This window comes from Sturnira hondurensis, unplaced genomic scaffold (genome assembly GCF_014824575.4).
Source record: "Sturnira hondurensis isolate 20B ecotype Veracruz unplaced genomic scaffold, ASM1482457v3 Scaffold0004474, whole genome shotgun sequence".
Lineage (NCBI taxonomy): Eukaryota > Metazoa > Chordata > Mammalia > Chiroptera > Phyllostomidae > Sturnira > Sturnira hondurensis.
Genome location: NW_028077105.1, coordinates 4,291,777 through 4,318,052, shown reverse-complemented (window position 1 = coordinate 4,318,052; position 26,276 = coordinate 4,291,777). Strand labels below are relative to the sequence as shown.

At 40.2% G+C, this 26,276-nt stretch overlaps 1 protein-coding gene across 1 annotated transcript in view; it reads right to left on the bottom strand.

Moving 5' to 3' along the window:
* AHI1 (Abelson helper integration site 1) overlaps positions 1-26,276 on the bottom strand; it is a 194,686-nt gene that overhangs the window by 1,058 nt on the left and 167,352 nt on the right. The window contains exons 24-25 of the mRNA XM_037045869.1: positions 15,924-15,982; positions 4,299-4,401 (exon numbers count right to left, since the gene is read on the bottom strand). Of these exons, the coding sequence (XP_036901764.1) occupies positions 4,299-4,401; positions 15,924-15,982 (162 nt within the window). The remainder of the gene's footprint in view (positions 1-4,298; positions 4,402-15,923; positions 15,983-26,276) is intronic.

The window sequence follows — 26,276 nt, the reverse complement described above, 5'->3', positions numbered from 1 at the left end:
GTCCTTTGTTAGTTGGTGCTTCCTGACTTTAATTTGTTAAACAGACTAATTACAGAGAAGTTGGTATGACAGACAAACCCAAAAATGATTTCAATGAAGTTCGCAAAAGAAACTGGAGTAGGGAATGGTACAGGTACAATGTGCCAAGGTACAGTCTCATAGGAGCAAAAAAAAGAACAAACCAAAAACAAACAAAAAAAAACAAAAAAAAAAACCCAGCACCATTTTTGTCCATGTGTGGATACAGGTCGAGTACATAAAACTTGCAGCTAATTAGCCCTGGCTGGTGTGGCTCGGTGGATTGAGCGCGGGCCTGTGAGCCACACAACTGCGGTTTGATTCCCAGTCAGGGCACGAGCCTGGGTTGCGGGCCAGTTCCCAGCAGGGGACTCATGAGAGGCAACCATACATTGATGTTTCTCTCCTTCTCTCCTTCCCTTCCCCTCTAAAGATAAATAAATAATATCTTTAAAAAAAACAAACAAAAAACTTGCAGCTAATTAGGGTCCGATGAAAATGAGAGAGTAGTAAAGGCTCAAATGGATGCTGGACACCAGTCACCCAGAGTCTTACAAACATGTGTAAGGGACAGAGAAGATGGTTAAGAGGCCCTCAGAAGACTAATAAGGCAAAATAGAGGGAGAGGAAGTTTACGACCATGGCAGGCCAGAGTCAAAGAAGGAAACCAGGAAAGGGGAAGGACGGGGGGACAGCTGGAAGTGAGGGAAGGAACCCCGCACATGCAGAAGACACAGGGCCAGTTAAACGAATCGGGTGGAGACAGCACTGTGAGGTCGGTAAACAGAGGAGCCAGGAGGACCCCCAGGAGAGGGAACCATGAGAAATCTAATGAGAAAAAGCTGAAGTAGGCAGTACAGATAACGTCTCTACGGGAAATGAAGCAGGCTAAAAGGAGGAAGGTGGGCTGCAAGGAGAATGACAAAGGCTGCCCACGAAAAGGAGAAAAGGGACTGAACTGCAAAGGAGAAGAGATGGTCAAGTTTACACCTCTGACAACCAGGGAGAAGGAACGGCCCACTGTCACGGTGACTGGTGACAATACCGGGGCTGAAAGGCTAAGAGACAGATTTGCTGCAAGAGGGAAGGAATGTCCCCTAACCAAAGTCACAAGAATGAGTCCAAATCCGGTCTTCCTCTGAGGCATCTCCACCTAAAGTGTCCTGGGGAGGAGCTAACAGAGGAAGAGAGTAACAAAGGGCCTTTTTAAAGGTAAATCGCATGAAAGGAAAAAGGAAAACCTGCACAGCAAGATTTTGAAAATGAATATGAAACCACAATTGTGTTTGTGGGTATGTTACATGTGAAAAAGAAGATTCATAAAAATACTGGGCTCTCCCCGACCAGAAATTCAATCCAGTAAATATTCCCCACAGGTTTAGTAGGTGGCAAGTCCCCAGGCCGAGGGCCGCCCACAAGCAGGTACAGTCCCTGCCTACACGCACTCGCCATCCACGCATCTCATCGGAGTTAGCAAAGTGCTGGGGAACAGACATAACCCTGAACTAGGAGCCAAAAGATCAAGTCCTAGTTTGATCACTTTTTAGCGGTGACTCGGAGACCGTGAATCTTTTACACGTAGAGAGAGCAGGCCATGGAAATTTTCTGAAATTACTTTCATTTAAAAAGACAAATACCATATGATCTCACCTTTAACAAGAAGCTAAACACCAAAACAAACAAGCAAGCAAAATATAACCAAAGACACTGAAATAGAGAACAGGCGGACAGTGACCGGAGGGAAGAGGGGAGGGAATTTCAGGGGAAGTAGGGGAGGGATTTAGAGGAACCTATGTAAAGGATACATGGACAACAACTGGGAAGGGTGGAAATGGGAGGGAGGGGGGGAGCATGGGAGGTGGGATGGGATGTGAGTAATAGACAGAAAACTGTACTTGAAAAATAATTAAATAAAAAAAATTTAAAACAACAACAACAACAAAACAAAAACAAAAACACCCAAAACAAAACAAACAAAGAAATGATAAAGGAGTAAATATCAAACAGGCAGAGTGGAAAGATGAGAAAATACACTAAAATGAAAGTTCCAGGTATAATAATAATAATAAATGTCAGGAGCCGAGAAGTCTTAGTGTTTATCATTCATTGGCTACACGGCCTTAGCCAGGCTCCTGCTCTTTGTAAACCACTGCCTACAGGAGCACCCTTTTAACTGAATCTCTGCACGTGCACTTGACCCTTTTCCTCCATTAGAGTCTTGCAAGCTGAACTCTCAGGTCAAAGTACAGGAGCGAGTTTGAAAATTAAACCTCAAAACAACAACGACAACAAAACCAAACCACCCTCCACAAAGTATGGATCAGTCGCACACTGCTGCTATCAGTGTATCAACTTGGTACTTTACCTTTGAAACTTGTTGCCATTTATCCTTATCCTTGTGAAGGATAAGGTATTTGTTTTAATTTCTCTTAATGTGATCACTGACAGAGGGTATGTTTCCTATTTTCACTGCCATTTACATACGCACATATGTATAATTTCTTCCTGTTTTTTAAAAACAATTTATTTATTTTTAGAGAGAGGGAAAGGGAGGGAGAAAGAGAACGAGAGAAACACCAATGTGCGTGTGTCCCCTACTGGGAACTGGCCTCCAACCCCAGACATGTGCCCTGACTGGGAATTGAACTGGAGACCTTTTATTTCACAGGCTGGCACTCAATCCTCTGAGCCACACAAGCTGGGGTATGTATGTGTGTGTGTATAATATTTCTTTAAGAATTACTCTGAGAATGTCTTGTGTACCCTGGCCTGTATGGCTCGGTGAATTGAGTGCCAGCCAGTGAACTGAAAGGTCTCTGGTTCGATCCCAAGTCAAGGCACATGCTCAGGTTTTGAGCCAGGTCCCCAGTTGGGGGTGTATAAGAGACAACCAATGGATATATCTCTTGCACATCAATTTTTTTCTCTCCTTCTTCCTCCCTCCGTTTCCCTCTTTGCAAAGAAAAATAAATAAAACCCAAAAAGAGTGCCTCGTTCACACTTTTTGGCAGTTTTTCTATTGGTGTCCTTTTCCTTGCTATTTTTTAGAGCTTTTTATATGCTAAGGGTATTACACTAATCCTTTATCTGTCATATATTTTATGAAGTTTTCCCCTATCTTAGGCTATCATAGGATTTTAGATTTTGCTTATGGCGGTTCTTCTGTTTGAATCACAGAGTTCACTGTGCTTCACGAACTGCTGGTTCATGGCCGTCTTCCGCTGAGGGAGTCTAGGGCTTCATTCCATCAACAGGCTCAGACGGTGGCCAGCATTTTTGGGCAATCATGTGTTTTTAAATTAAGTGTACCATAGATATAATGCTACTGTACACTTAACAGACTACAGTATAGTGTAAGCAAAACTTACATATGCATTAGAAACCAAAAAATTCATGTGACTTGCTTTACTGCAATATTTGCTTTATTGCAGAGGTCTGGGACAAACCCACCCTATCTCTGAGACATGCCTGCACATCGTTTTAAAGTTTCTATTATTTGAATCTAAAAATCTGCTTCAAAATGGTTTCTAATTCTGGTATTGGGATTAAAAAAATTTATCACCTAACCCTCAATTACGTAACTATTCACCTCTATGCCCTCTGTACAATTAGATTTTATATTTTTACAACTAAAATCTGATAATACTGATGAAAAATTTGAATCTAGTTCCCAGAAGATGAAAATTTCATAAAAGCAGACACGCCAGAGCAGCAGCGTCTTACTGCAGCAGACAAGGTGCCGGTACCAGACAGGAAAGACGGAGTCTTCTGAGGGGCCTTCCTTATACTCCTCCCCCATGAGAAAAATGACCACACAAACACATTTTTTTCCTGCTTGCCTGTCGGAGTGGCAAAGGGGCCCCCATTGCTTGTTACACAGTCTAATCCTAGGTATTTCCGTAGGTCCCCAGGGATTTCCCTCTTTTCATGTACCTTCGATGGCTCCGCTCAAGGAACAATTTCCTCTCAGTCTGTAAATATTCTTGTCACTCCCCTCTGTACCAAGACCTTCTCTACACTGGATACTGCCCAGCCTTGTCTTTCCTTGAAGGCAGCCTCTTGGAGGAGCAGTCCATTCTGACGGCCTCTTCCCCTTAGGCAGGAGAATCTGATTCCTGCTCCTGGGGCTCCACCAAACCATGCTCCGTCCTCTGGGCTGCAGGGCACTTTTCAGTCCCGACTCAACTTCTCTCTTTGGCACTTGTCATTACTGACCACGCCTTTCCAAAATCTTCTCCTACTGACTCTATGACACAACTTTCTCCCAGTTGTCTTCTTACCTCTATGAGGGTGACTTTTCGGCCGGTTTGCTCATCCTCGTTCACCTGTGTGTCCACCACATGTCCTCGGTCCTCCTGGCCCTGTGCTTTGCCCGCTTGAGAACTACAGGAGGGAGAGATTCGAAACAAAGAGCCAGTAAGAAGGCTGCTGCAACAGCTCCAACCAGGCTCTGGTCTCAGAAAGTGGCAGTGAGAATGCAAAGGGGAGGTAAGTGTGAGGACCGGAGAGGAAAACACTTGAGAGACTATACGAGGGATTATACATGGGGGTGAGAGACAGGGAGTTGCTCAAAATAATGCAAAGACATAAAACTTGGTAGGGCTCCCCCTTAACCATGACAAAGGGAGAAAAATAAAACAAATTTTACTACTCTCAGAAAGATGTCTGGGATATCTTTCAGAAAGCTTTAATCAATTTAAAATGGAAAAATATGTGTGCCTGTGTGTGTGTGTATGTAAAAGTATGGGGTGTTCCTTAATGACAAAGAAATGAATGAAGAAGTTCATGCATAAGAAAGTTGTGATATTCTAACCTGTGGAATGGGAATGCAGCTTTTCAAATGGTTCAATAGTAATAGTAAAATATAAAACAAATATTAGTGGATGATTCTGTATTAGTCCAAGTATGTTAGAAGAAAGAAAATACGAAAACAATGTAAAAAGGGAAAAAAGTCAGCCAGAGCTGGCAGGGCTCAGTGGACTGAGCACCAGTCTGTGAACCACAGGGTCACTGGTTCTATTCCCAGTCAGGGCACATGCCTGGGTTGCAAGCCAGGTCCCCAGTAGGGGGCATGTGAGAGGTAACCACACACTGATGTTTCTCTTCCTCTCTTTCTCCCCTGCTTCCCATCTGTCTAAAAATAAATAAATGAAATCTTTAAAAAAAAATTTAAAAAGGGAAAAAAATCAAAGAGTGGAAGACAGTACCACCTCCTTTCTAGGAGATCCAGGAATGGTAGGAGATAGCAAAACAACCAAACCAAAAGATGAAAAAAATTCATAATCAAGTAATAAGTAGAATAGAATTGAATAGAGAGTGCTATGAACTGAATGTGCTATCTTATAACAGACAAATTGAAGACTTAACCAAAAGGAATATATTTAGAAATAGGGCCTTTAAGGAGGTAATTAAGTTTAAATGAGGTGGTAAGGGTGGGACTCAAATCTGTAGGACTGGTGTCCTTATAAGAGGAAGAGACACCAGAAATCTTCCCTTTCACACATGCACCAGGGAAAGGCCATGAGAGGACACAGCAAGAAGGTGGCCACCTGTGACACTGCTGGAACCTTGATCTTGAACTCACCGTCCCCTAGAACCGTGAAAAGACAGAATGCTGTTGTGTAAGCTGCCCAGACTCTAGCGGTTCGAGAAGGGAGATACGGAGATGTGCAGCTAAAATGAAGCCTGATGACTGGGAAGCAAAAGGCCAGGAATTACAAAGATGAAAGAATAAATAAAGTATAATTAAGAAAGAAGTAGAATAGTGAGTGAGAAAGGAAAGGATGAAAATGAACATGAAACTGGGCTAGTGTTCTGAAATAAGAACTAGTAATTTACAATATTAATCAATCTGAGGTCAACCCTTTCCACCTATCTCCAGGGAACTGATGCTGTGGCATTAAAAGAGAATTTTTTTAAAAAATATTTATTTTTAGAGAGAAGGGAAGGGAAGGAGAAAGAGGGAGAGAAACATCAATGTGTGGTTGTCTCTCATGTGCCTTCAACTGGGGACCTGGCCTGGGGACCCAGGCATGTGCCTTGACCTGGAATCGAACCAGCATTTAGATTTTTGCAGGCCTGTGCTCAACCCACTGAACCACACCAGCCAGGGTCCTGTGGCATTAAAGTAAAACCCAAGTGTCTGTGTAGGCCACAGTGGCCAGTAAGTGAGGGAAGCCACAGGTAACACAGCAGCACTGCGACCAACTGCAGAGGGGCTGACCCAGCTGAGGGAGGTGGTCCATGGGCTCGGCCTCAGCTGATGGACACCACAGAAGAAGGTAGAGCTGTGTATTACTCATTTCATTTTTACAAATTATATTTTATTGATTATGCCATTACAGTTGTCCTATTCCCCCCTTCATTCCCCTCCACCCTGCACACCCCCTCCCCCACCATTCCCCCCTTCATTTATGTCCATGTGTCAAAAGTTCTGTAGATTCTATATTTCCCATACTATTCTTGCCCTCCCCCTCTCTATTTTCTACCTACTGTCTATGCTACTTATTCTCTGTACCCTCTCCCTGCTTCTCCTCCTTCCACTGCCCTGTTGCTAACCCTCCATGTGATGTCCATTTCTATGGTTCCACTCCTGATCTAGCTGTCCTCTTAGTTTGCTTTTGTTTTATGTGTGGTTGTTAATAACTGAGTTTGCTGTTCTTTCACAGTTCATATTTTTTATTTTCTTTTCCTTAGATAAGTCCCTTTAATATTTCACATAATAAGGGCTTGGTGATGATGAACTCCTTGAATTTGACCTTATCTGAGAAGCACTATCTGCCCTTCCATTCTAAATGAAAGCTTTGCTGGATAGAGCAATCTTGGATGTAGGTCTTTGGATTTCATGAGTTGGGATACTTCTTTCCAGTCCCTTCTTGCCTGTAAAATCTCTTTTCAGAAATCAGCTGACACTCTGATGGGCATTATTTCTAAAAGAAGTCAAATACCTGTATTTATGTAGAATATTTTTATATTTGGACAACTAATACAATTATACATAGGCACAGTGGACCCAACCAAGGATCCCAGGAAAGATACCTTGGAAATACATAAAACATCTGGGCTTTGCTCGCAGCCAAGATGGAGTAACTGGAACCAGATGTACCTTCATGTCTACACCAACTAAAAAGATGACGAAATACATGAACCAACAGTTTTCAAGATACTCAATCAGAGGCAACAAAGAAGAGTTTCCCAAGATATGAACAATAAAGGAGATAAGCCCTATGATGGCCCAGGGTACTGCCTTCACTGTTTCCAGGCCATGGCGTGAGACCCGCGTGGAACCCGGGGAGAGCCTGAGAAGACCTGAGGGCCTGGGAAAACCAAAGCGGGCAGGGTTCGCTGAATGCCAGAGAGGAGGGAGCTTCATAGTGAGAGAACCTGAACATCTGCAAAGCATTCCCTTCAAGTATTTGACAGAGCACAGATGAGCGCACGCATCTGAGGAAATTCAGCAACAGTGCCTGTTCCCACCAGCCAGGCTGGAAAACCTCACAACTCAGAGGGCATTGGGTGGAAGCCACTGTGTCCGTGGTAGGAATAAGTAGCCCTAGACTAAACATGGTTCCAGTCCCACCTAACAAGCCTTAACAGCAAGACCTGAAAGTATCACACAGTTTTCCAGTAGCTTAATGACATTCCAGAACAGAGCTTAAAAATGTTTATGGGAATACAAAAATATCTAGCAGCCGAAGATAAAAGTTTCAGTGTGGCATCCAATAAAAATTGACCAGAAGCGAGGTAAAAAAAAAAAACAAAAACAAAAAAACAAGGGGTAGGGTAAATACAACCTATAACAAGGACAAAAAATGAAACCAACCCAGAATGCCACAGATGTTAGAATTATCAGATGAAGACTTTACAACAGTTGTTTCTGTATTCTACCTACTCTAAAGGTAGAGAAGACACCTGGAGGAGTTTTAGAAGATCTAAACTGAGTTTTTGGAGATGAAAATTAGTATGTCCAAGATGAAAAATATTCTGGATGGGATGAAAGGCAGACTGGACATTGCAAAGGAAGTATCAGAAAACTTGGAAGACACAATAAAACTATCCAGGATGAAACACACAGACAGAAAAGAATTAAAAAATAAACCAAGCATCAGTAAGCTGTAGGACATCTTCCTATGTCTTACTGTACATGAAATTGGAATCTTCGAAGAAGAGCAGAGAAACAACTGGGTATAGGGGGAAAAAAAGGCAAAAGAAAAAGTGGCCTAAAATGTTCCACATTTGATGACAACTATAAACCTACAGATCCAAGATCAGCTAACCCCTAGTACCAGAAATACAAAGAAAATCACAATGAAGCACATCATAATTTAATTACCCCAAACTAATAATAAAAAATCTGAAAAAAATTTATTTTTGATTTTAAAGAGAGAAAGAAAGAAGAAAGAAGAAAGAAATGTCAATGTGAGAAACACTGACTGGCTCCCTTCTGTAGGCTCCCCGACTGGGACTGAACCTGCAACCCAGGCAGGCATGTGTCCTCACTGGGGATCCAACTGGACTTTCCTCTTTGTGGGAAGACACTCGACCAGCTGAGCCACACCAACCAGAGTGGTGATAAAGAGAAATCTTCAAAGTAGCCAAACTGGGAGAATACATGCTATACACAGTGGAACATATTGCTTGTTGGGAAAAAATACAAGTGAGAAGAGAGTGGAACGACATCTTTCCAGTACCAGAAAACAAATAAAGAAACAAACAAACAAACAAGCAAATAGCAAATGTTTTAATGGAGAATTGCATTCCAGATGAAAATAGCATTCAAAAACAGAGGTGAAATGAACTGTTTCAGATACGCAAAAAAGTAAGGTATTCATTCTTAGCTAGCCAACAGTACAAGAAATGCTACAGGGAGTTCTTCAGGCAGAAGAAAAGGATTGATGAAAATACAAATCTATATAAAGGAATGAAAACCACTGGACTTATAACAAAATGGGCAAGTATGTAAGACTTTAATATTTTCCATCTCTTCAAAAGATGGTAGTATAAGCAAAAATAATAATCGTGCAGTGAGGGGCTTTTTATAACATATATAAAAATAAAATATATGACTATAGAAACATGAGGGTCAGGAGAGAAGAAATGGAAGTAGACTATTCTAAAGCTCTTGAAGACACACTGTGTGATAAGGATTTGTATTATAAACCCTAAAGAAATAATGAAAACAGCAAGAGAAATATATATGTGTTTTTTTGGATACAGGATTTACTTCTCTGGATAGAATATATATATCACAGGTAAGTATGGGGAAAGTGTCTCACGAGATAATATCAATAAAGGGATAGAAATTATAAAAGTGAGTGGTAACACCAAATCTACATAAAATCTCCCAGAAAACTGAAAAGATGGGAATACTTCCTAATTCATTCCATGTGGCTAGTTTACCCTGATACTGAAACTGGACCAAAATACAACAAAACAAAACAAAACTATAGACCCATGTTCTTCATGAAAAAAATACAAACAAAAATTTAAATAAAATTTTAGTAAGTCAAGTAACATAATATCAATTTATAAAAAGGATAAATGGGGTTTAGCCTATGAATAAAAGATTTGCTTTAACATTTATGCATCAATGTAATTTACATATTAAAACACTAAAAAATCATATAATTATCTTAACATGCAGAAAAAGCATTTGACAAACATCCAACATCCATTCCTGATACAAACTAGAAAACAGAGGAAACTACCTCAAAAGGGCATTTATTAAAAAAAAAACAAAACACCTTATAGTAATATCGTAATTAATGGTAAAAAAAAAAGACTGAATGTTTTCCTACTCATTCTCCATAAGACTGGGAAGAAGATAAAAATGTCTACTCTCATAACTTCTATTCAACACTGACCTGGAGGTTCTAGCCAGTACAGTAAGTCAAAGGGGAAAACCCCCCCAAAACAAAAGGCATCTAGATTTGAAGGAAGAAATTAAACTGCTTTTTATTTGCATGACTACACATATATATAAAATGTACTGAAATCTAAAGAGCTAGTAAAACTAACAGGAATTTAGAAAGGTGGAATGATGCAAAGTCAATCAATATACAACTATTTGCAATATTCTGTAAGTTAACAACAAATTATTGTTAATAGAAAATAAAAAACAATACCATTTACACATGAAATACACAGGAATAAGTTAGCCAAATATGTGCGAGAGTTATACACTAAAAACTAAAAATACAGTGCCGAGAGAAATTAAAGACTGAAATAAATGGAGAAACATGTCATGTTAAAGAGTGAGAATATTAAATATTGTTAACATGTCAATTCGCCCCACACTGATGTAAAGATTCAAGGCAATCCCAACCGAAATCCCAGCGGGCTTTTTTGTAGAAATCGACAACCTTATTCTAAAATTCATGTGGACATCCAAAGAACCTTGAACAACTTAGTCAACTTTTAAAAAGGACAAAGCTGGAGAGCCAGTATTATTTGATTTCAAGATATACTGCAAAACTACAGGAATCAGGAGAGTGTGTTACTAATGCAGAGACAGAATCAGATCAAATCAGAATGGAGACCAGAAAGAGACCTAGTCTCATACCAACAACTGGTTTTCAATAAAGGCCATTCGGTTGAGGCAGGACTGTGTTTCAACATATGGTACTAGAACAAATGCAAACAAAACAAAACAAAACAAAACAAAACTCTCTTATCCAAACTTCACACCATATACAAAAAGTGAACACAAAATAGATCACAGACAAATATAAAACCTGGTAACACAAAACTTTCACAGGACAACACAGGAGGAAACTTTTGTGGCCCCGGGCAAATGTTTCTTAGGTACTACACTAAAGCATGGTTCATAAAACTAAAAACATGGTAAATAGATTTTCATCAGAAGTAAAAAAAAAAAAGTCTGCTCTTCAAAAGCCACTAATAAGAAAAAGAGTGAAAAGGCAAAACAGACCGAGAAAATATTTGCAAATCATGTATCTGATAAAGAACATACTCGGAATATATCTGATGCCATCCACCTGACAATGGATAGTTCTGATTTCAGAAATGTGGGTGTGTGCAGAGGGTTAAAAGGCCAAAAAAGAAAGAACTTTAAAAAAGTTGCCAGTAACAGTGTATTTTAGGGAAAAAAAGTAAACGAGAGCTTTCTCATGAAGAGAAGAAATTGAAGGAGTCTAGAACAGGATTATAATAATGAAAAAATATATAGTGGAGGAGTGATAGAATACTTGGAATTAACTCGTCACTACTCTGTAGTAAGAAGAGATTTCACTCATTGAGTTCACATTTGAGTGCAATATTTATAAAGGACTTTAATATGATTGACCATGTAAATTAACTTCTTTCTCACTCAAGTTGTTAATAATAAAGCACTCTCTGTTTTAAACACCCTCCAACAAACTCAAGATAAAATATGTTAGTAACTAACTAGGGAACACCAACACTATTGTATTTATATGGATTATAACATATTTATGGACGTTTCCTTGGAAACTCTGACTTGGTCAGCAGATAGTAACAACATAGAGGCATGAGGTACAAAAGTGAAAGTTTAAGACTTTCAAGAGCTTGCCTTTGTTAAACTAACCTAGAGAAGTTTCTTCTTCTTATCTTAAAAATAGTGTAGCTTTACTAAAATATGTATAAATAGTTTGTGCAGAAGTGATTGGCATTTCAAAAAAATACAGGAAGAAGAAAGACAAGAAATTCAAGTACAAAGTTGTAAAAGGCGATCCTTTATGACTCATTCTGGTCAAGCAACTAATAGATGGTGCAAACAGAATGGCAAGACTGCAAAGAAACCAAAAAACTGAAAAAACAAACAAAAAAAAACCAGACCAGCTTCAGTCCATTTACTTGGGTACAATGGACTCACTAAGGTAAATTAAAGAAATAAAGAGGTGATTTTTTTTGTACATAGTGGGCCATAAATAGTATTCCCACCTTCCACTAGCCTACAAGTTTTCAGTCATGAGAAACGCATCTTAATTCATACTTGCTTCTAAGAAATTACAGGTTCAGGGAAAGCCCAAAGACTTTAGATGAACTAGAGCACTTAGATATATCTGAACTTCTCATGAAAATTCATTTCCAGATGCTTCTTAAACACTCCATGTTCCAAAGGAGAAACCAAGCTGTTCTGAGAGCCTTGAGGGGTTGGGATGTTTTGTGAGGCTCTTCAACTTGAATCTGGAAAGCAGGGAACAATCTCTCCATCACCTGAAACCGGGTGTCCAACGGAGTCAGAGTGACTAGTCTCTCACTCACTTAGGAGGTAGAAAGTTTTAATGATGTTACCAAGAGCATTGTTCCCATAATGTCTTAAGTGTGGTCATTTTTTGGTTGTTGAAATAATTTGTCCTTATTTTTCCAGTCTGTTTTTCACACGTGCACTCTCTTGTTGAGTATAATTTCCTCACGGTCAGTGACTGTATTATCACTGCTATGTAAACTTTCAATTATTCAGACTGGAACTGAAAACATACCTGGCAGATAAAACAAAAACAAAAACAAAAAACAGAAGGATCTGGGATGTGTGTCTGCACCTCCTGACAGACGAGGAGGAAGACAGGAAGAGCCCGGCTGATGAGGGAGGAGGGGACTGGTGGCCTGGCTCTGGTCACTGGTCATTCACTGGCTCTGCCACTGGCTGCCTGCAGCGGCTGAGACCTGCCACAGCCTCCCAGGGCTTGCCTCTCTTCCAGGTCTGCATCCCTCCCAGGGAAGTGGGAGAATCAACTGTGACACTGTCAGTGACTGTGCTCTGAAGTGACATGAGGCTGTATATAGTTATCTAATTACTAACAGATTTTCCTTCTCAAAAAAAAAAGATTTTAAACTTGTAACAAAATGGTATCTTACCAAGGAGCCTGACAACACTGAATACAGCTTAAAACACACACACACACACACACACACACGTGGCCGGAGGATCAGGAGACGCAGGTCCTGGCCCAAGAGCGGATGTAAATATGCCCGTGCGATCTGTAAGAGGCCTTGCCCATTAGCATTCTTGACAATAAAACAGAAGCTACAGAAAGAATTTCTAAGCCATCTTCTAGGGCATGATTTGGTGACTCCTTTAAATACCACTCAAATATTATGCTGATCTTTTATCTATAGAATGAAATATTATCTTGTGAAATAACACATGCTTTCATTTGATAATTCCTGTAAATTAGACTGTAATCTGAGTCAGGATTTTTGAACCAGAAGACATTTCAAAATATCAAAGTGTACAACAGGATTAACTTCAACAGATATTTTCCTGAAGAAAATTCAGCAGGGATTATGTGTGCACACGTGTGAAAGCATGCACTTGTGTGTTTTGGGGGGTGACAGGAAGGCATGATATTTGAGGCATGTTCAAGGCATGTGATAGTTTGCTAGTGATGTCTGAGTATAAAGTTTGGGCTTAAAATTAGGTGCAAAATGATCTTCAGTGATAAAAATTTGGGGGAATGTTTTCATGTAATTCTTTTAAAATATAAGAGGGATTGTCTATTTAATGTATTAAATGATACAGCAAGTACCAAATTAAAACACAAAACTTTCTAGAGATCTTTTAAAATAAAAACTTCAAAATAAATTGCTCAATCGCATTACGCATTTGTAGAAAATACACAATGCTAGTGTTTTGGGTATTAGCACTTTTTAAAAATTTTATTTATTATTATTATTTTATCTTTAGAGGGGAAGGGAAGGAGAGAGGGAGAGAAATATCAATGTACGGTTGCCTCTTGTGCGTCCCCTGCCAGGAATCGGGAACTGGCTTGCAACCCAGGCATGTGCCCTGACTGGGAATCGAACTGTGATCGTGTGGTTCACAGGCCTGGGCTCAATCCACTGAGCTACACCAGCCAGGGCAGCACTTTTTTTTTAATACCTGGAAATAGGCACTTCATGGTATTTTTTACTGCATATTGTACATGTTTTCAGTTAATACATTTCAAAGGTGACTCAAACAAAAGTAAATGACAAACTGGGTCCATAAAAACAAAAATTTAGTGTGAACCTCAGACAATAGCTCAACTGGTTACAGCGTTGTCCTGATATACCAAGGTTTTGCGGTTTGCCCCACCCTGGCAAATACCTGAGGCTCTGCCGCTTACTACATAACAGGTGCTCTGAGACAAAAAATTATGGCTCAAATCAAAAAACAGAACAAAACTCCAAAAACAGAACTAAGTGATGAAGAGACAGCCTATTAGATGCAGAGTTCAAAACACTGGTAGTTAAGGATGCTCAGAGAAATGGTTGAGTGTGGTCGCAAAACAGGAAAAAATGTAGGCTACACAAAGTGAAATAAGGAAAAATTTCCAGGGAACCAACAGTGAAGGAAAAAGAACCAGGACTCAAATCAATCATTTGGAACAAGAGGAAGAACTGAACATTCAACCAGAACAGAATGAAGAAACAAGAATTCAAAAAAAATGAGGAAAGGCTCAGGAACCTTCGGGACAACTTTAAACATGACAACACAGAAGCACAGGAGTTCCAGAAGGAGACGAGGAAGAGCAAGAAATTAAAAACTTATTTGAAAACATAATGAAGGAGAACTACCTCAATCTGGCAAAGGAAATAGACTCCCAGGAAGTCAAGGAAGCCCAGAGAGTCCCAAAGAAGTTGGACCCAAGAAATATACACCAAGGCACATCATTATTACATTACCCAAGATTAAAGATAAGGAGAGAATCTTAAAAGCAGCAGCAAGAGAAAAGGAGAGAGTTACCTATAAAGGAGTTCCCAAAAGACTATCAGTTGATTTCTCAGAGGAAACCTTACAGGCAAGAAGGGGCTGGAAAGAAGTATTTCCAGTCATGAAAGGCAAGGAACTCCATCCAAGATTACTCTATCCAGCAAAGCTATCATTTAGATTGGGAGAGCAGATAAAGTGCTTCCCAGATAAGGTCAAATTAAAGGAGTTCATCATCACCAAGCCCTTATTACAGAAAATGTTAAAGGGACTTACCTAAGAAAAAAATGATTAAAAATATGAAGAGTAAAATGACAACAAACTCACAACTATCAACAACTGAACCTAAAAGAGAACAAAAGCAAAAGCAAACGACTAGAACAGGAACAGAATCACAGAAATGGAGATCACATGGGGTGTTATCAGCAGGGAGGGAAGGGGAATGGGGGAAAAGGTACAGGGAATAAGAAGCTTAAATGGTAGGTACAAAATAGACAGGGGGAGGTTAAGAACAGTACAGGATATGGAGAAGCCACAGAACTTGTATGTATGACCCATGGACATGAACTAAGGGGGATGCTGATGGGAGGGGGGTGCAGGGCAGAGGGGAATAACGGGGAGAAAAAATGGGACAATGGTAATAGCATAATCAATAAAATATACTTAAAAAAAGAAGCAACCAGTGAATGAAGCAGTAAGTGGAACAACAAATGATGTATCTATCTCTTCCTTATTCTCCTTCTCTTAAATAAATACATCAAAAAGATTATGTTCAAAAAATTTTAGTGTGATACTTTAATTTCTTGTAATTTTTCATATACATCCTCAACATCCAACCATTAAAATATTCTCCTTGCCCTGACTGGCATGGCTCAGTTGGTTAGGCATCGTTCCACAAAATGAAAGGTCACCGGTTCAATTCCTGGTCAGGGCACATGCCTGGGTTGTGGGTTCAGTTCCACTTGGGGCAGGTGTAAGAGGCAACCAATCGTGTTTCTCTGCCACATCAACGTTTCTCTCCCTCTCTCTCTCCCTCCCTTCCCCTCTGTTCAAAAATAAATGAATAAATTTTTTAAAAATATTTTTCTTAAATCAACTAAACTCTTTTATATGAATTATCTGAAATTTAATTCAGAGTAGGTTTTGAGAAGGAAAATGAAAAATTGTCCTTAATAAAAAAAAACCCCAACTATTTATTGCTGCAAATTCTTTAGGAAGAAATGTTGCTCACTGTGTCACAGACTCATAGCTCTGTCGGAAATCCTGAGACTTGTCCTTCTTGACCGACTGCTGTGAAAGAGGAAGAAAACACCGAACAGGAAGTCAAAAATCAGAGAAGACAGCACAGGTAACACTCATGCTGAAAACCCACCAACGTGCCGAGTGAGGAGCGAGCAGGCCTGATCTGAACATAGACCAAGAGGTCTCAGACTGCTGAAGCGCACTCTGCCAAGACGGCCAGCTTCCAGGTGTGTGGCAAAAGGCATCCCACTGAACAGTCTAAATTAATCGGGCAACACTACCGGAGATATTACTTAAGTTCTGAATTTACCTTTCGTCATTGCATCTTGACTTTGTAATCTTTTTAATATACTCTGTATTTTCATAGTATACTCACTGAACTATATGTAAAATATTAAATCTGGGAGCTCTTTAAATCTTCTACAAAATTTGTTCCAAGTGCCTGTTTTATTAATGGCACCTCTATGAGAAAAGCAAATAAATAAGCACTCTCAGTGGTGTCATATTATACACTAAGTATTAGATATGAACATTACTTCCAAGTAAAAGTATACTGTGGGAAAACAGTGTTTGATATAGGCAGTTTTTTACAAATCAACCAAATATTGCCATCAAATAGACTGCAAATGTCTTCTACAGATAATTACATGTTATGAAAAGGATCCACTTAAATTCATATAAAATATAAATTGTTACTATGCTAAAGTTTTGAATTATACACAAATTGAATCACATACGAGTGAGGGAGATACACCACATCTGTTTATTTAAGTAAAGAAACTCAGAAAACAAAACCCAAAATGAACGAAAAGGAGTACAACCTTCTCTTTCCATCTCAAGCTGTTTGAGTAATTCCTCCCCCCCAGTCCTATGGCCATGAAAGCTTGTTTTCGTTTTTCGCATTTCCTCTACAATGAGATTCCTGCAGGATCGTTCCTCACAAGATTCAGCACCAAATATTTTTAAACATGTACCACTTTTCTCATCAGAAAGACTTCAAAAGGATATTATGTTTTTCTGGACCATAATTACATGATATTATTACTAGCTCTATAGCATTAAATCAAGCATATAATAAAACAAGAAAAAAGAACAAGAAGCCTTAGTAGTGAAAGGTTTTAATAAGTGACTCAATTTTATAGAAAACAAAAGAACCAATGACAAACACCTTAATTTTTTTTTCTAGCAGTGAAGATGATCTGACTCAGTTGAAATGTGTTTGTTTGGAAAATTCAAACTCAAGGAGTAATTCAGATTGCAGAATACTTTACCTGCCTTAAATCCAACAGAGCAAGAAGCTAAGAAAACCATCAAAACCTAGCTCAAAAAGCATCAATTATAATGGAATTTCTTCAGTTTTTTTCCAGGCTTAGGAAATAAATTCCAAACATAGCCATCAAATTAAAGGTAAGAGGCTTTACTCTTTACGTGGTCTAAGTATTACTATATCTCTTTGCCCATGGCAAGACAAGTATCTTACCATAAGTATATCTACATATATGAAACTTTTATAAAATTACTGGATAAAAAAACCATTAACATAATGGCTCTGATTAGAATCTGTACTACTCCAGAGGTTGAGGAAATGTCAAACAGAATTACAGATCACTAAGACAATGTTACTTTTAATTACTTGTGACCTTGACAGAGGAGGGTAACATATTACCACGTGCAGGTCTTACCAAACCTGCTTCTAATAGTCAGTTCACGTGAAATGGATACGGTGATGTCCTCAGAAAAGTTGGTCTTACCCAGGTCAAACATCGTCCCTGCCATCTTTCCTACTATATTACTGCACTACTGTAACTGTCTATCCAAAGGTGCATGATGCCTTCAAATGCTATGAATCCCAAAGTAGGGTATCCACATGACAGAGTTTTAATACTTATTTGTAAAAGGACACACATTTAATTCACTTCTGAACACCTTTACTCACTCATTCCTTGGTCTCGGCGGCAGCATGCCATATGGGTAGTTACTTATGGAGGCAGAAGAGGAGGGGGAAGAAGGAGCTGTCTCTGGGAGCTGTTTTGTTTTATTTTCTCTTTAAACAAAAAAGCCCCTAAGGCTACAATATCATCAGCCCATAAGCAACCCGCCCCCCCCACCATCCACAAGGCCAAGGAGCAGGACTGCCCTTCTTCCCCTCCTGTCCACACACACCTCTCTGAGGGTTGTTTTGTGACTTCGCTTCTTCCTCATGGGTACTCGTGACTAGAGAGGAGGATGAAGAGAGGAAGATGAGCAAAGCAAGAGAGATGAATGAAAGGACCAACTTCATCTGCAGACTCCTGCTTCCCGAAACCTTACCACTTCTTAGAGGTGCTTTTACATTTAGAATCAGTGAGACTTAAACATGAGAGGAATGATTAATGGAATGATTTTTAAGTGCTTCGACTGATTACATGCAGATTAGCCAAGAAGAAACAACTCATAAATAGCTCTGTAAAAGAGAAATGGGCCAGGCAAACAAGTTACCCAAATATTTCTTATATATTTGAAGAAAGAATGTAAAATTACGTAAGTGTCCAATCCATGTTTGTTGTAACTAGCACACCAGCTTTAAAGAAGGCAAATTTAACATGGCATAGCTCTACTTTTACCTGCTGTTTATATAACCCCGGTATCTATTTTTCCATGTAATTAATATCCATAACTTGTTTATATCCACTCTGTAGGGTTTTAAAAAATGTTTTATTTATTTATTTTTAGAGAGAAGGGAAGGGAAGGAGAAAGTGGGAGAGAAACATCAATGTGTGGTTGCCTCTCATGGTCCCTTGCTCAGGACCTGGCCTGCAACCCAGGCACGTGCCCCGACTGGGAATCAAACCAGCAACCCTTTGCTTCGCAGGCTCGTGCTCAATCCACTGAGTTACACCAACCAGGGCATTTTTTTTTTTTTTTTGGAGAGAGAGAGAAAGAGAGAGGAACAACGACCAGGGATGGTGGTTAAATTCTAGTCTTGGTTCTGTCATTAACTCTCTATGTGGCCTAAGTACACCACTTCTCTTGGGAGTCTGATGTTTTATTTGAAATAGAACAGCAGGGGCAGAATGAAAGCTTGAACTATTGTGGCACCACTCTCGTCTTTTACAGATGAGGAAATGCAGGCCCAGAGTCACTACAAGGTTCTGGAAGTAGCCTGAAGGTTATGCTCCTGTTTTTAAAAACAATTGAACAGTAAAATAATTTTTCAGTACAATTTTGTTTGAAAACCTCATATACAAACACTTAATGGTAGACTCACTCTAGGTGAAGCAAGGTTTGGCAGCCGGGCAAACCTGGCCCCCACACCAGCCCCCAGAGCCCTGAGGAACAGGGCTGTCCCAGAGGACAGAGTTGACAACTGGACTACACAAGTTCTTCGGGTTTCCTCTGTTGCTGTAATTCTGTTCCAGGAGTGTAATTTTATGATTTTAACTATTCATATGAGTTTGATGTTGATTCTTCGATTTTAAAATTTATTATCATGTGATTTGTATTTGATGCTAAATCCTCCAATGATAATGCTTTTCCTTAAGGACAAAACATTCTTTTGCATTGAGATGCAGTTTCTACAAATAGACCTAAAAGGGAAGGCTTTTGTGATTCAGGATTTATAATGCTGGAGGGTGACGGTGCCAATTAAACAACCGCACACTCTCGGGGAACACCACTCTACCAGTGAGGTGTGATGCCAGGCTCCCGGGACATGGTACCGAGCAGGCTCAAGAGCTCACACTCCAAGGGAGACAGGTGTGGAAACAATGGACAAGGAAGAGGGAGAGATGTCATGATAAAGGTGAAAAGGAACTATGCGGAGAAGAACAACAGACGGCTCAAATTGTGTAACTGGAGACTTTTGAGAAGGATTTAGAGGAGGAAACATTTAGTTAGATCGTAAAGGATAAATTAACATTCTGGTAATTGGGGAAGCACCCAAAACCCCAAGAAAGCAGTTCAAGAAAGCAGGGTGAGCAGAGGTTTGAGGGACCTGTCTGTCGAGCAGCACACAGCAGCCTGTGTTGGAGGATGGGGAAGAGTAGGTCGAAACTTCTTTTCGACCTCTGAGGATGGGAATCCAAAACCATTTGCGAGATTTGGACAACACAGACAAACATAGAGCCAACTGACATTTCTGAGCTGGTAAGTCACATGGCTTGACTTCTGCTTTAGGAAGGTATCTGCAATAGGCGATGAAAGGTACATAAAAGTTGGAGAATGGAAGAACGAAGACTGCGGTAGGCGGGGGGGCCTGGGGGCCGTTTCATAGCAACACCCTCCCCAAGCTCTTCCCCCTCAGTTCACTCTAAAAATTCCGGCATCCTTTACTGATCCCTACCCTTTGTCCTGTTCATCCTTTACACTTCTCTACTCCCATAGGTTCAGCCAGCACGCTTATGCTAAAGACTTCCAAATCAATACAGTGAATTCAGATCTCTAGTGATCTTCATAATGACCCAGCAATTGTCAGTTTTCACTGAATCTTATAAACACAATCGTTGTTCTAAATACACACTTGAATCTAAAATTTTCACCCAAACTACCTTGCAAGTTTTAAAATTTTTCTTGAGTCCCATTGAAGCCTTCAAGAGATCTGCAACTGGCTGTTGTACATATACTGCAAACTTCACGTGTCTCAAAACTGAGGGTCTTATATTTTCATACACAGGGATGTTCAAATTTAGAAACCTAGATTTCTCCTTTTCCTTCTCATGGATTTAGTCACCAAATCCTACTTTCTCAACATGTTTGGCTTGGGTTACTGCAACAGCCCTTTCTGGTCTTACTTCCTGCAGTACTGCATTTTCCCAGTCTTCTCAGAGCTTCTAGAACGAGCTTTTGAAATAACCAATCTGATGTCATCTTCCACGCTTTATATCCTTTGTGGCTCCCTACTGCCTTGAGGATAAAAATCCCGCTCCTACATGTGCCGCATGAGGACCCCCGTGATCCTGTCTGCTCGCTCAGGTTCGGCTCTGCTTTCACTTTGCGTCCTAACCCCCAGCCTGATGAAACACGTGTGGTGGCCCACGTGTATCGGGCATAGTATATGCCTGCTCAGTCTGCCTCGATGTCCTTTCACCCCTAACACTCAATTTAGAAATTAACTCCTCTGGAAAGCCTTTCCCCACTGGGCTCGGGTAAGGGGCTACTTCTATTTGCTCGCCTAGCATTTCATGTAGCACTCTATCAAGAACACTTACACTATCATGCTACAACCCCCCCTGAAGTTTGCCTACCTGCCTGCTCTTTTCACAGAGAATTCTTTGACCTTCAAGGTAAGGGATGGTTCCATTAATGCACTGGAATATTGAGGAAAATTCAAGTTTTTAAACATGGATTTGATTTTGGGCATTTTGTACTCAAGATTCCAGACTGTATCTATGTGAAAATTTCTAGTTGGCAGTCAGAAATACTTGGGGAATTCAGAACAGGAGCCAGGGTTACAGATGTAGAATATACCAAAGTAATATTTGCAACTAAAGGTAGAAGGGGAAAATCCAGAAAAAACATGCTACAGAAAAATAAAAGAAACGAACAAAAGATGCAACATGTGTCTTGGTGAAAGCTTGTATTCTAGTGCCAGGCAAAGCCAGAGACAGAGAAACAGGAGCGGTAAGTGCAGTGTCACAAAAGTCAAGGAAAGAGAAAAAGTAGAGACAAAGGTGTTCATGACCCAGAACACTGGGGGCCGGAATATTTCTTCACATGGCCTGTAAATTGCTGGCTTTGGCCCCTCCCTCCATCTTGTGTTCACTCCTTCACCCTCCTGCCTGTGAGCAGCTGGTTTCCCGTTTCTCTGATGAGCATTTCTGGCTACATTAGGGCTTGTGCACACGCTATTGCTAATGCTCCCAATGCATTCTCCTGCGTACCTGGCCCACCTTACAAACACTAACCCATCCATTCCTTTCTACTTGGCCTCATAATTTCTTTGCTACCCTTTTGCCACTTATATGTTTAATTTTGTGACTCATTAATTACAGTTACTTTCAATCACCAGACTGTCACTTCTGTAAGTAGAGGGACTATTTCTGTTTAATTCACCAGTATCCACCCATACAATATTCCACCTTAGTGCCTGGAAAACCAGCAGGCATTCAATATGTACATGTTAAAGGAATAGAAAATGAAGATGCCAGAGGGATGAGGAGTGAGGGCTAGAAGAATGTGGGAGGGGAAACTGTCAGTCACACAAAGGAAGGGCACTTCCTTTTCTGAGATCTGAAAGGAGCAGAGAAGGAAGGTGAAAGTACAGAAATACAGAGAAAGTAGGGATGAGAAGTCGAGGCAATTAATGTTGGATTCTTCTCTTCAAGAAAGCAGGTAGATTTCTGGTCAAGACGGCAGCACAGGCAGACATGGCTCACCTCTTAGCACAACCACGTCAAGACTACAACTAAAATATAGAGCAACCATTGCTTAGAACCATCAGAAACAGAGTTGAATGGAAGTCTGACAACTACAGAATAAAAGACACCACGTGTGTCCTGACTAGTAGGAGGGCCCCAGATGCGAAATGGACTGGTCCTTCACCCACATGCAGTGGACAAAAATTTCGGAGGAATATCTTGGGAGCGAGGAGTCCCGACCCCATACTACAACCCCAGCCCAGGGTTCCAGTGCCAGGAAGATAAGTTCCCACAACTTCTGGCTGCAAAAACCAGTGGGGATTGAGTCAGTGGAAAAAACTTCTGGAGCCCCAAGCAACAACAGCAACCAAGGCTCGACTACAAAAGGAAGGTGTACTCAGCCCACACGAAAGGTACATACCCAGCTTGGGTGATAAGGGAGGCTGGGCCACTGGATCCTTCAGGACACCTACTACTTCAGGCCACCCTAATAAGACACAGAGTCAAAGCAGCTCTACCTAGTACAGAGAAACAAACACAGAGAGGCTGCCAAAATGAGGAGACAAAAAAACATGGCCAAATAAAAGAACAGATCAAATTCCAGAAAAGGAGCTAAATGAAATGGAGATAAGCAATGTATCAGATGCAGAGCTCAAAGCATTTGTTATAAGGATGCTCAAGGAACTTAGTGAGGACCTCAGCAGCATTAAAAAAGATCCAGTCAGAAATGAAGGATACACTAATTGAGATAAAGAACAATTTACAAGGAAACAACTGTAGAGTGGATGAAGCAAAGAATCAAATCAATGATTTGGAACATAAGGAAGTGAAAAACAATCAGCCAGAACAAGAATTAAAAAAAAGAATCCAAAAAGTCAATATCCAGAACTCTATTAGGAAAGAAAACTGGAGAGACAGAAGGAGACCTGGGCATATTGGACTAGAGATTCCAGAATTATATCAGTGCGAACATTCCTAGTTGCAGCTAGAAGTACTTGGGGAATTCAGACCAGGAGTTTTAAGAAGCCCACTGTTGCCCTCTGTGTACTGCTAAATGTCCACCTGTGTGTCTCCGACAGGGCTCGGGCCTGACTTGGGAGAGTAACAAGCATCTCAGAACAGTTGCTCCTATTTGTTTACCCAACCCTTTACTCAGTAAACATTCATTCATACCTGGCTTTGAAATAGATGCTTGGAATTCAGTTTTGAATAAGAGTCCCTGTCTTCAAGGAACTTTTACACCTTATATTTCTATCTAAAGAGGAAGAAAGGAAAAGGAGAAAAAGGCACACACAAAACAAGAGCCATGCTGGGAGAAGCAGTCAGTGACACTTTTCCTTTTGATCTAATTTCCTTTACCTACCCTTTCCTTTCTTCAATCTTCATTTTAAAGACCCACAGGTTTTATTAAACAATGTTTTTATTTTTAATGAAGTTTCAAAAGATAGCAGATCCTCATTACTTGTAGATTTCCTATTTGCAAAATTGCCTACTTACTGAAAGTTATTTGTAACCCCCAAACCAATTCTTACAGAGCTTCCAGTCATTTAAATACAGGCACAGGCACCGGGCAGGGAAAAACTGAGCTGCTCAGTCACGCCTTTTCTCCGCTGTAAGCTTTTAATGCCGGGCATGTTCCTAATGCTCTCCCTGTGTTGTTTAAGCTCTTATACTGTGAATGAGTGTCCTTTTGTGGTTTATGTAGTGCCATGCTTTTCGCACTTTTGTGCTTTTTGTTGGTGATTTTGCTGTTTAACATGGTCCCTGAGCACAGAGTTGAAGTGCTGTCTAGTGTGACTAAGTGCAGAGGCTGACAGACCATGTACAGAAAACACGTGAGCTAGGTAAGCTTTGTTGAGGCACAAGTTACAGTGCTGGTGAGTATGAGTTTGATTTTAATGAATCGACAATCTACATATATTAAATAAAGCGTCTGTAAACAGAATATATGTAAAACAAGGTTATGTATGGATTGATTGATAAAAATGTTGTGACCACAGGCTCACAGGGACTGAATCCTATACTTCCCCTAGAGATGTTGATTCAGTATTTGCTAATTTAGTGTTCACAACAAATTTATAGAACACAACTACTCTGAATAGTAAGAACTGACCGTATATTTTTCAGCATGGCTTCTGTGCACCTACCAGATAACAATTTGACTGTTCTTAGTTGCCACCTTCTCTAATGCTATTCCTGACATATCTCTGAAGTTTTGGGAAGTTCTGTCTCAATCAAATCGTAGTTGTTCATTGAGACTATCCTGTAGTAAAGTACTAAGGTGGTGACTGGGGGCAAAACGACTCTCACACAGCTGATTCCCACTGGTTTCACACAGCTGTGTGGAACAGTTTACAGACTGTTCCATTGTCCAGTCAACTGGAAGTTTATATCCGGAGATCAAGGGGCCCAACGTAGGTACTAGTCCACCGAGAGGCTGGAAGAGGATTTTGAAGAAAACTCCGTAACTCCTGTGTCTACAGGGAAACTTTCAGAAACATAACGGAGCACCTGCTGAAGATCAGCACACTTAGAGGAGGGCCTAGGCATTTTTCTTAATTGATGTAACATTTTTAACTTATTATATAAGTTTCAAGTGGACATTATAGTTTGACATCTGTACACACTGCATTGTGTTCAGCACTGAAAGTTTCCATCTGTTATCATACAACAGACCCCTTTAACTGTTCTGCCTTCCCCCCACCCCCCTTCCCCTGGTAACTACCACTCTGTTGTCTGCATCTGTGAATATTTTGGTTTGTTTGTTCATTTGTTTTTATTAATGTTCAATACATAAGTGAAATCACACAGAATTTGTCTTTTTCCCTTCTGACTTATTTCACTTAGCATAATAGCCTCACGGGCCTTCCATGTTGTTGCAAATGGCAGGACCTCACCTTTTTAATGGCTGAGTAGTAGTCCATCACACACACACAGAGCACATTTTTATCCATTATCTGTCAATAGACATGTAAGTTGTTTCCATTTCATGGCTATTGTAAATAAGGCAGTAATGAGCATAGATGTTTGGGTGTGGGTATTTTTACATAATGATCTAAAGATGTTTGAGGCATAGCAGTTTGATAAAGATTAATCTGGCATACACCAAATTGGCTATGTGTAAGGGTAAGAATGCCCAGATCCAATTCTTGACTTGTCTGAAGCTGACTGAGTAGCCCATAAGTGCGGATTGCTGTTATCCCTACTGTTTCCTCCTTTTCTTCCCCCTTCCTCTGGTTTGAAACTCAATTTTTCCCTACCCTTCCCATGAAGGATTTCAATTTCCCTCCCAACAAATCATAGTAAGCAGACACAGACAGCCAGGGCAAATGTGGGTCTATGTAATTTGGCACCGAGGCAGAAGGCGTTAAACGCAGTCTACTATAAGACTACAGGACAAAATGAGAGCCCTCTGACCAAGTGGAGATTCTGGACAGCCTGCCTGTAGCCCAATCTAAGAGATTCCTTATTCCTCATCACCTCACTTTGTGTACATATGTAGGTATGTATATGTGTACAAATAGTCAATATATATTATTAGTTTAAAAAGCTGCTCTGTCGTGTTGCTTTGAAATTTGCTCTTCAGTTTTCTTCTCTGATAGATTTATACCTGTGTGTATCTAAGCATAAACTATTTTGTTGATATTTATAATGTACACATTAGCAGCCATAACAGACTAAATAATTACACAAGGTATTATTTAGTGGTAATTATTATTTTGTGGTAATTACAAAAGTTGCAACAAAAAACGTATTCCTGCTAGTGAGTTTAAGGACTGGGCAATAAGTAGCCTTCACGGCCTTACAGGAGTGTTTTCCTACAGTCACCGGGGTGCGACACTACTCTCTTGTCAGTGCCTGGAAATGACATGGCAGCGTTTTTTCTCAACGGAGTTGTCAACCTTTGGAGGTCTGTCACACTGTCTGCATTGTGTAAGATGCACCGATGTGTAAGAGGCTGCTGCTTTAATACACCCACGGTAATGGGGAAGCAGCCGTAGGGGTAC